The 10,791-nt window shown below is 43.2% G+C and overlaps 1 protein-coding gene across 4 annotated transcripts; it reads right to left on the bottom strand.

Moving 5' to 3' along the window:
* Positions 1–1,963: 1,963 nt before the first annotated feature.
* On the bottom strand, positions 1,964–9,427 carry GID8 (GID complex subunit 8 homolog). 4 transcript variants are annotated; one of them, XM_058036401.1, is made up of 5 exons: positions 9,362–9,427; positions 8,088–8,217; positions 6,757–6,953; positions 5,943–6,140; positions 1,964–5,605 (listed from the first exon to the last, which is right to left on the bottom strand). In XM_058036401.1, exons 2-5 carry the CDS (start codon positions 8,203–8,205, stop codon positions 5,432–5,434), a joined length of 687 nt encoding a protein of 228 aa, XP_057892384.1. In that variant the 5' UTR covers positions 8,206–8,217; positions 9,362–9,427; the 3' UTR covers positions 1,964–5,431. The 4 variants fall into 4 exon arrangements, with proteins under 4 accessions (XP_057892384.1, XP_057892385.1, XP_057892387.1 ...); XM_058036402.1 differs by lacking the exon at positions 9,362–9,427 and adding an exon at positions 8,967–9,081; XM_058036404.1 differs by lacking the exon at positions 9,362–9,427 and adding an exon at positions 8,857–8,949.
* Between the last annotated feature and the right edge of the window lie 1,364 nt (positions 9,428–10,791).

The raw sequence follows: 10,791 nt of genomic DNA, 5'->3' as shown, positions 1-10,791 counted from the left end.
AAAAAAAAAAAAAAAAAAAAAAAAAAAAAAAAAAAAAAAAAGGTCAGGCACAGTCACACAGACTTGCTGCACACAGAGAACACAAATACAACAAGCTTTGCTGCAAGTAGAGACTGGTGTAGTAACCACTTTAGCTTTCATTTAGTTGTAGGCTTTCCTCCCTTTATTTGGGCAGGAAATGAAACTATGAAGTATTTTTATTCACTCTGCTACTGTACCATTTTCCAGAAGAGGGAGCCAAGTCATGGCAAATTGCAGCCAAAACTGTAAACCACTGACAATGTATTTTGGGTTTCTTAAATTGTGTGTATGTTTGGAGTTTAGTTAACTCGATGCAGGAGGGCAGTTGGGCTCTGATGTAACTACAGAAGTGAAATCCATGCAATAAGGTCAGGAAAGAACTGAAGAGCCATGGGCATGGTAGAGTAACCACAGATGCAGAAAACTTGTGAGCTCATAGCCAGGTATGAGGGATCCTGTGTCAGTCTCACTGCTGAGGGGCGCAAACACTTCCAACACTGACACTGCAACAATGAATCATATTTCCAGTGAGTTAGTTGAGTTGGAAGTCAAGCACAAATTTTCATTATTTTTGTACCTTTTTGTTCCTTTCCTTGTCTTGCTCAGTGCCACCTCTTCAATTAGGAACTTGACTAATCTGCCCCTCAGATAAGAAGCTACTTTCACTGTCCAGCTGCAGTTGAAAGTGTTTGAGTGCAATATCCATCACATTCACATAAATAAATTTAAAGAGTAAACACACAGACATCATTCCTTTTACTGCTGCATAATTTTCTATAAGCAAACCTCTCACCAAGCTGATTAAATGACAAATGGAATCATCTCAGAGGACAGGTGCTGACTAAAGAAAATAATCTTACACAAGAACACAACCTCCTCTCATTTTTCCTGTGTTCAGCTTAATCTGTCAACAAAAGGTTAAACCAAAGATTATTGGGTTAATATTTGACCTGATATTTACTATCCATGTAGTTCACCCATACAATGGTTGAATTATTTGAAGATTTTATGAAGTAAAGCACAGATTAGGATCAATTCCTGAAAGGGTATGAATGGAGCAAAAGGCTCACACATTCCATGAAGGACAATTGTTGTCTCCTGAAAGGACAGTGAGTGCAGCTTGAGAGCTCCCTAACCCAGCATAGTTTCAATGCAACTTTTGCACACAATAAAGAAAACACACACAGGTTTCTACTGCTACATAATCCAACATAGCAAAATTACTAGGCAGCAATACACTGAAAAAAAAGCAAATTATCAGAGAAGTTGGCAAATTGAGCCTGCTTGTAAATGAACAGCAACTTCCATGCAGCAACTCATGCAGGTGAGATAAGGTAGCAGGATATGGTTGGAATCATGCTGCAATCCTCATGAAGAGCATGACAGGACACAAAGGGCTTTCTGGTCAGAGGTGCCTGAAAGCATCAACATGCAGCCCACCAGTAGTTTGGGCAACTTTGTGCTTAAGTGAAGGCAGAGGGGGAGCAGAAAGGAATAAAAATAGTTTGTAGCACCTCGAGTGCCCATGGAGAAGTACAAATCCTTCTGAGGGTGCTGTTCATGAGCTCTGTGCTCTGTGCTCAGCTGAGCACACCCAGCAGTGAGCAGGGCTGGGGACACCATCTCAACAAAAGCTCCAAACCCTCCACGTCCCTTTTTGTTAGGGACAGCAGAGCAGAAACAATTCCTGACACAGCGTCGCTTCTGGAGGGAAGAGAGAGCTACAGTGCAGGTCAGAACCTGCAGCCTCAGGGCAGATTCAGGGCAAACAGGACTCCATACCCTGCTCTATTCTGGCTCTCAAGGATGCTCTCAGCCGTGGCTGACAGCAGCAGCCCCATTTCCCGTGAAGACACAACACACAGGGATCCAACTCCATTTAATGAGCTTTGCAACCCACTTGGACACAAGGTGGTTTGAAATAAGTTGAACAACACTCAGCTAGTCAAGGATTTTTTAAAGTAATGCCTTTAAGCTTATACTCAAGCATACAAAGCATAAATTTTACAAATTAAAAACAATAAAATCACCCTGGAATAATGTAGTGGCTTTTCCTGTATTTACAAGGAGTAGAAAGGAAGCAGAATTCTTTTCAATTTTTCTTTTAATGTGGGTGAAAGAAGCTGAAAGTGTTTTAATGAAATAATCTTAAAGAGAGAGATGTACTTCATCTGGCTTAAAGGTGTATGTTTGCCTCTTCAAAAGTCTTGAGAGGAAATGCTTTACTCGAAATTCTGCTGTTAAGTTTCTGTGCAGCAGCCTCTGCTTTTCCAACCATATAAAATTAAACAGTTCAGTAAGTATTTCTCCAAGTATCACCATAACTTCATATTCAGGAAAGTCTGTGAACCCCCACCCTTCCAAAATCCCTCCTTTGTACAACAGAAGCAGCCACAGCTCAGCTTAGATTTGACAGGCAGAAACAAAACATGGGAACAGCAAAGACAGTTACAGGGAGGTGATGGCTTTGGGAAAAGGAGGGAGATTTGGGGCCTAATCAAACACACTTGCTATGCAGCCTTTCTGCAGAGGTGTAAGACAGGATATTTTTTACAATCCAGCTTCTCCACATCCATAGCATGAATGAAAATATCTTATTTGCTTTCACCAAAGGCAAGGCTGGGGGAGGAAAAGTGCACCACCTCTAAAGACCAGATCTGTCTGCCAACGTTGGGTTTGGAACAAATCTTCTTACAAAAGTTATTTTCATATTGTTCTAAATTCAGTGGAACAAAATATGTATTTTTACACTAAAGCAAACTGATCAAAGTGGCATTTAATAGTATTTGTTAAAGTGGTTATCTAACAAAAATGGGTTAACAAAAGCCCATTCATTAGTAGTCACCAAATAAGACACTTCTCATGCATATGACAAAAATTCATTTGTGTACTGAGACATCTGTTTACTGTGTACAATATTTCCATAAATTATAATATGTTTCACAGCCCCTACCATTCAAGAATATTTCAAACAGATTATATATTATATTTGTATATGCAAACTATTTTATATACACTAATATAAAGATCCTTAGAAGTACCAATATCACTACCTTTATGCTTTCTCTAAAATGCATAGCTTTCGAGTATCTTCTTGCAGTTACCAAAAACTTTACAGATTAAAGCTGCTTATCAATGTGGCATGTTCATAAAAACAAAGTGAAATAGTTCTAGACTAATTTTATATTAACCCCCTTAAAAACGTGTTTATTTTTTTAATGGAAAAAAAACAACAAGCTCGTGGAAATTCAAGTAATCTACGCTCAATCATTGCCCAAATACTCTATGGAATTAAGGTAGCATTCTAGGAGGACAGTGAACTTCTCACCCAGGGCTGTAATACTGCATTTCTCATGGAGAAAAATGCTCATCATGCCACAAAACCGCACCACTTTCCACTTCACCAGGGAGAAGCTGTACAGGAGATTCAACAACACAAGTGTCAGAACAGAGAGGAAAAGCTGATCAGTTCTACATGAAGAAATTAGAGCTATTCCAGTTTTGTTTCTGCAGTTTGTTATTAAACAAAGTTACATTAACTATACAGTTTCTCACAAACTAAAAGTTATACATGGTTTTCAGACATCAACCGACTTCAAAAAGAAAAAAAAAAAATTAAAAAAAACCCCAAAACAACCAAACCCACAACTGTTAAAAGTTTGGTGTCAGAATAACCAACCTGGGTGAAGGAAAGCCAAACTGCTGCTGTAGCTGGGGGGCTACTGATAGCTTGTTTGTTATATATAAACGTGAAGACCTCCCTACCACAAATGCCTCAAAGTGGAGAACAGAACCATCAGTAAGAAATGGGAACAAATGATTTTGTTACATCCATCATCTTGCTTAACCTTGGTGCTCTGCATCTCTCACAGCTGTTTAACAAACAATGGCTTCCCCCCCAAAATAGCTACACAAGTAAACAGTGTTCACAGTAATGCAATCAGTAACAGGTTTTGTTAGTTCCCCTAAGCCAGGTGTATCTGCAAAGCTTTATACAGTTTAATGCATTAAGTATTCCAGTAAAATTAAGTGAAAACTAAGTTTCATTCTACAGGGTAATACCTACCATACAAGACTAGATTATGTACAGTATGGGACTGGTGTGACAACTGCCAGTGTCTCATGATGTTAAACTGTTTCACTCATCAGCTTGCTCTGTGCTTGGCAAAACTTGATCTATAGACCTAAAAATCTAGAGATAGATTTGGCAAGATTAGTGCTTCCTACCACTGGGTATACACCAGTGTGCAGTGCTGCAATCACTCAACCAGAACATCCCATACCCAGAAGATTACAATTTGTTGACTTGAAAGTCTGGACTTCACATTAAAACTATAGTTCTAACTGGAGTGAGGACAGTCAGTAAACAAATACAGATGAGGATGAACTGCATCTCTTCAGAAAGGTATGGAAGAAGTGACAAAATGCAAATTTCTGGTTTTAGACAGCCCTGCTTTGCTTAGCTCAAGGCATAAAAACAGCCCAAGTAGCTCTAAAACTACAATTCTTATTCAGCAAGCATGAAGGCAGATCCTGCACAAGATGATGCATCAGAGGCTTCAACAAGCATCTCTCCCCACCCCTTGATTTCCTAACACGAATCTTTCAGCTTACAGACATCCAGTGGCCTTCAAAGCTGTAGCAGCCACCTGGAATTGCTGCAGTTTTAACATAGTGGGGAAAAGGCCCCTGTTTAAAAAACCCTCAAATGCCTCTGGGGCCGTTTTGGTCATTTGTGAATATTAAGGAAAAATCTATTTCCATCAATACTCCTCCTGAAAAGATGGGTCACTGATCCATTACGAACATAGCTCTCACCATATAAAGCACCAAGAAGTCAGAAACAAGGAAGAAAAAAAAAACCAAAACAAAAGTCCTTAAATTATGATTTACAAGTTTGTACACTATTTCCTAAGCAAAAAGTTGACCTTACTGCAAAGTTTATAGATGAAAACTTGACCAGTTACTTTTAAGGGGAATGTATATCTGGCTATAACTTAAAGGTAGAAAATATTCACTGTTCTATATACACATTTCAAACAGGAGACAGTTAAACTGAACAGTTGCCAATATAACTCCATATTAACTCACTGGCCACTAAACTAGGCATCAGCAGCCAATTAGAAAGCTTGAGTTCTGTACTTTTAAAAATGCTATTTTTCCTGTCCTGTTTAATTGTTTTTTTAAAAATGTATTATAGTGCATAGCCTAAGTCAGACTTCCAAAGAGATACAGCGCCTTTCAATGCAGTTTTTGCAGCATTTAAAAGGGACTTTTCTCCCTTCAAATTAGATGTTCATTGAAAAATCTGAATTGAGTGCTGTACTGTAGTAAAAATATTTCAGTCACAGACTGATATAAATGTATACTGTGCAGTACTAAGATTTTTTGATGTCCATCTGCACACATTTTACTTGGGCTCTTCGATCGTCCCCTTGCTGAGGTCTGTCATTTTGGGGTATTTCACTTTCTTCTGGTCCAGCTCATTCTGAGCCCACAGTAGTAGTTTCAGTAATTTTGCCAACTTGGGTGTTGATTCACGATTTTCATAGTCTAGAACAGCTTGATTAACCTCACTCCATACCTGGAAAAGAAAAACTGGAGTTCAGTGACAGTTTTCATATAAATAACACTGCTGAAGTCATGCAGACACTGGGAAGATCACACCTAGCGTGCTAATTCCTCAGAAATGGCCAGGACAAAGCTCCACCAACTACAAGCCTGGAGAAAGGAAGGAAGAGAGCCAAGCAGTTGAATACATTTGGAATATATTAACACCATTTTTTTAATCTTGCTCAATAAACACTTCTGTTCTTTTGCATATCACTATATAAGTTTTCTCTGAGCATTTCAAAAATATTTAGATTTTATTTTCATAACATCCATATAAAAGACATCAGTTCCCTTTGAGAAAGGACTACCTTCTGTCGCTGCATCATGTTCAGCAAGTCTCCAAATGGTGATTCCTCGGGATTATCAAAGGCAAGCAGAGCCAGCGTGCGCTCCATTTCTGTCAGGCATTCCCTGCTCTCCTCCCCTTGTTCTGCTAATTGGGTCTGAGCAAATTCCAGAGCTGCCTCTGTCTCACGCTGCCGGATCAGCTCAATCAAGTGCTGTTGCTACACACGAAAGACACAGCAATATTAGCTCAACAAATTAACAAATCTCCACTACTGCAAGGCTGGAAGATTCAGACACTGGTGTGTAATTTGAGACAAATGCTAATCTGTAATTTGACAGTTTGAGGTCAATTCTTCTCAATGTGTGAGACAACGAGCAGCAAGTTGGCTGCAAAATCTACTGGAAAAGGGAACTTGGTGCTTTTGAGTAAGAGGGTTTGAGAAGATGGGTTACTAAAGGAATTCAGGCCAACAGTGACTGGAAGCTGGTAAGTCACAGGTCACTGGTGCTGTTACAAGTTTTCATGTTAATAACTGTATATGGTGGCTCCTGCACCATGCCACAAAGTTTCCCATTGCTACCAAAAAATGCCAAGAACACCCACAGTTGCATCCATGTTCAGTCACAAACCTCCCAATATAACCTTAATTTCCTCACTACTTTTCCCATTCTCTCAGCAAACTCTAAGACAAAGATAAAAGTCTGCCAAGAACACCTACAACTGCACCGATGTTCAGTCACAAACCTCCCAACATAACCTTAATTTCTTCACTACTTTTCCCATTCTCTCAGCAAACTCTAAGACAAAGATAAAAGTCTGCCACCTGTCCTCACCTGCAAATGAAAGTAGAGATATCTGTTGGTATCCAGCAGCTCTGGATGGAGGCTGTTTATCAATGCAATGGCTTCCTGGATCTGCCCTTTCAAAATCATCTCACGGATTTTTATTCTTTCATCCAGGGTCTCTAAATCCACGCTGGGTTCAATTCCAGACTCCATCCGAAATTTCTCTGCTGCTTCTTTAAAGCCCTCTGAAATAGGAACATTTTACCCATAGAATGTATTGCATGAAACACTTTAGAAGAAAACATATCAGCTTAATTTGAGAGTTGCTTGTGCAATTTGGGGGTTTAATGATTAACCCAAAATTGTGAAAAATTCTCCTCTATATAAGAAGAAATTTATCCAAGAGGCATTTTATTATAAATGCTTAATTCATTCTGAACTCATGCTTGCTCACTCTCCAGGGAAGGAACTTGTAGTCCAATACCTCTTAACATGAAAGCCTGTTTTATACTTAAATAAAGCACTGTGCTTATTGCAAAATGAGATTGTGAAAGTCACATTTTCAAGTGGGTGGTTTTGCTTTGCCCTCCAGCCCCAGATCTGTTTACACAGATCCAGCAGTTTTTCTAAGATAGACAAGAAGATATAATTTTGCTTTCTCGTGTAGTATTTAAGGTTATAACAGCTCTTTTAAACCTCAGGTCTTGAGTTCACAGACACAAAACTGATTTACACCACCCACTGAGATGCTCTTCCTTCAACCCAGAGGCTTCCCTACACTCAGTGTAAACAGGGGTGTAGATGGATACAAACGCCTCCGCCCTAGCACAGCTTCCTGGGATGGCATGCACCTAATTACTACCAACAATTCCCCAGGGGTTTGGCCTGTTCCAAGTATAAAGCCAGGCTGTGTGCTGAAGGGGTTAATATTCTGGTCTCAAATTATTTTGACAACAGTGCCCTCTCAGAGTTTATCTTTCTGCCCAGTTAAAAACTTGCTTCTGATAGTTGTTCTTGCAGCTTTCAGACTGTTATTTAACAACAGCGACTTATCTTGAGCTGTTTCAATGGCACAAAAAAGGACATCACAGAGAAGCAGGTCATGTTTACAGCACTGCAGAAAACACTTTGTTTTCTCTATCATTTAGCAGAAGAGTTCAGGCTCATAAATGTCATCTGTATTCCATGAGAACTGCTCAGTCTCTGATTCTTTGTCAGTCTGCAGCTAAGAGAACACCAGAGCAGTTGGGCTTTGCTAAGAGAAGCCAACAGCAATGACTAAGTTCTCACAACCCTTACTTCCACTCCATCCAGGTCCATATTCTACCCCAAACTGATAAAGTATGTGACACACATGAAGAGCCTGCAGGTGTTTTTACCTGTGACAAGGTAGTTCATGATAAGGCGGTTCATGTCTGCTCTCTGGATATGTAAGTTATTAAGCTTTTCCATCCATTCATCTTTCGTGATTTCATCAGGTTTTTCTGCATAACTCATCCTGGACTCCAACTACAAAAGAAAAGCATCTCATTGAACATGATTCAAAAAGAAATAAGTTTAATGTATGTAAGAATTGTGTTACTGCCATCTTTAGAGCTTTCTATAAGTTTTCTAAAATAAATTATTCAAAATTGACCCTTTTATCTTAAACCAGAGTTTTGCATTTTTTTCCTCCTCATTCCTGCACTCTCCTGTATCTATTTACCAGGCCCTAAAGCTGCTTTCAGAAATCTCAGAATAAAAAATTCAAATACCATCTTCTTCTACTTACTCTTAAATCCACTCCATAAAAATCTTGTATAGAATTTACACAGGACATGCAGCATCACAGTGTGAAACCAGCAAATCAGAGTCTGACAGCCAGCCAGAAAGACTATGACAAACACTTCTAGTAATGCCTACGTAAACAATATCTGTTTTAAATCTTCACCAAAACTTCGGACAGCTCCCTATATCGCACAGCTACAAAACTGTCAATGATGTATTATCCAGCGTACAACTCAAAGCTTTACACCAGCTCAGCTTCGCTGCCCCGAAAGTTCTCCTGTCAGCGCTACCAAAACGTTATCTCCACTATTTTTCTAGACAATATTTCTGTTCGGATTGGCAGGCACAGCATTTTACCAAAGCCGCGTTTATAATTTCTACCTCCAAGTCCCGACCACGGGGGCAGCGAAAGGGGAGGACAGGCGGCCACAACAACAGCAACAGGCACCGCCAGCCGGGTCAGACAATACGAGCGGCAGCGCGGCTCCTACCGCGAGCCGCTTCCAACAGGTTCTCCCTTCGCTAACCCGCGCCCGGCCCGGCAACTCCGACAGCGCCAGCACGACCCGCCGGGCCCCAATCGCTCCCGGCCCCGCGTTCCGCAGCCGCGCTGGGGGAACGGGGCTCCCGCCGCCCCGCGCTGGTGCAGCGGCCCTGCCCGGCTCGCCGCGGACCCGGCTTCCCCCGCCGCCCCGGCCCGGCCCGGCCTGCGCGGGCCACGGGGCGCTGGGCCACGGGAGCGCTGGGCCCCGCTCGCCACAGGCCCGGCGCCTCCGCTGCAGCCGCAGCGGGCGAGCGGCGGCCGGGCCGGCGGGTCCGACTCAGGGCGAGGGCCCCGCTCCCGCCGTGCCCCGAGGCCGGCGCGGCCCCCCCGCCGCCATCTTACCGCGCGCGCCCGGGGCCGCTCCGACGCACGAACGCGGGGCCTCCGCCGCCTCCGCCGGGCCGCAGGCGCGCGGGTCTCGCGAGAGCGGCGCTCGCGGCCAATCAGCGCGCGGGGAGCGAGCGAGAACACGCGACCGCCGAGCGGGGCCGGGGCAGCGCGGAGGCGGCGGGGGCGGCCATGGCGGCCGCGGGGCGCTGAGGGACAGCGCCCGCCTTCTCCTCCTCCTGCTGCCCTGCGTGCCCGCTCCGATCACGGCACTGAGCGCCGGCCCCGCCGCACGCAGCTGGGGCAGAGGCTCATCCGGGCCGTGCTCGGCGCGAGGGGCGCCGGAACCGCCGTGTGAGGCGGCGGCGGCGGCTCGTGCGCGGTCCCAGCGGGGTCGGTGCGAGCTGCGGTTGTGGGGAGCGGTCGCGGGAGCTGCGGCCCCGCCATCTGCCAGGGAAACGGGCACGGCCCCTCCTGCGGGATCCCTGTGCAGCCCCGCAGCTTCCACTGTGGAGATCGGCTGGGCTGGGAGCTGTCCTGGCTCAGCATTGATGGTTTCTGTCTCAATGCGCAGTGGCTGCTGAGGCGTTGGTGAACCCACGCCCGGGTTTGTGGGTCACTGCAGATAAAGCAGGAACACAGTGTTGCCAGAATAGGTTCTTGCACCAGGTGAACGAGAAGCCAATCCACTCACAGAGTCGAGGTATTTGATTTATTTACAGTTCTGCGCAGAAACGGGTGCTGTGTAGCAAATCCACAGAGCCAGCACACCAACTATCAAAACTTCTTACTATTTATACATTTTAGCAAATGAATTAGTGTTCATTGGCTACAAGTTGAATAATCCGCATGCTCAGTCTCGTGTTTTGGATCTGTCAGTGGTCACGATCTGCCCTTGCCCTCATTACCTTTAACCCAGTTGGAGTTGATTTCAAAGCAATTGCTGAATTGGCTTTATTAGTGTCTTCCTTATCTTGGAGTTGTGTCAGATGGCCTTGTGGCCCATGAATTCTGCATTCTTTGTGTCCACAATCATTGGTACATCCTTCTTAGCAAGCTTTGCTAACTTCCCCAAAACTTCAAAGAATATCCTCCCTTCAGAAAATTTTACATATTCCACATTTTGCAACAAAACCTCGATTTGTACATTTCAAGGGAGAACAAATGTACACTTGTCTGTATGAAATGCTGCAAATGATATTCCTCAGGAAAATGTAATTTCACTCACACAGATGGGGAATATGGACACAGTTGTACTCTTTTCACTCTTGATCTGGTAACTGTAATAAAACCCAGGCTCCAAAACTCACTTTCATTACAGTTGTGCTTATGTTGAAACAGAGAAAACCTATGATGTAATAAATAATTTATTAGAGCCATAGAATATGCTACAGTTCTACAAGAATCTTACTGTGATGAGGCAGTAGTAACATGGAAAATTGGAT

The sequence above is a fragment of the Melospiza georgiana genome, chromosome 17, assembly GCF_028018845.1.
Source record: "Melospiza georgiana isolate bMelGeo1 chromosome 17, bMelGeo1.pri, whole genome shotgun sequence".
NCBI classification, from domain to species: domain Eukaryota; kingdom Metazoa; phylum Chordata; class Aves; order Passeriformes; family Passerellidae; genus Melospiza; species Melospiza georgiana.
This window is presented reverse-complemented; position numbering and strand designations above follow the sequence as displayed.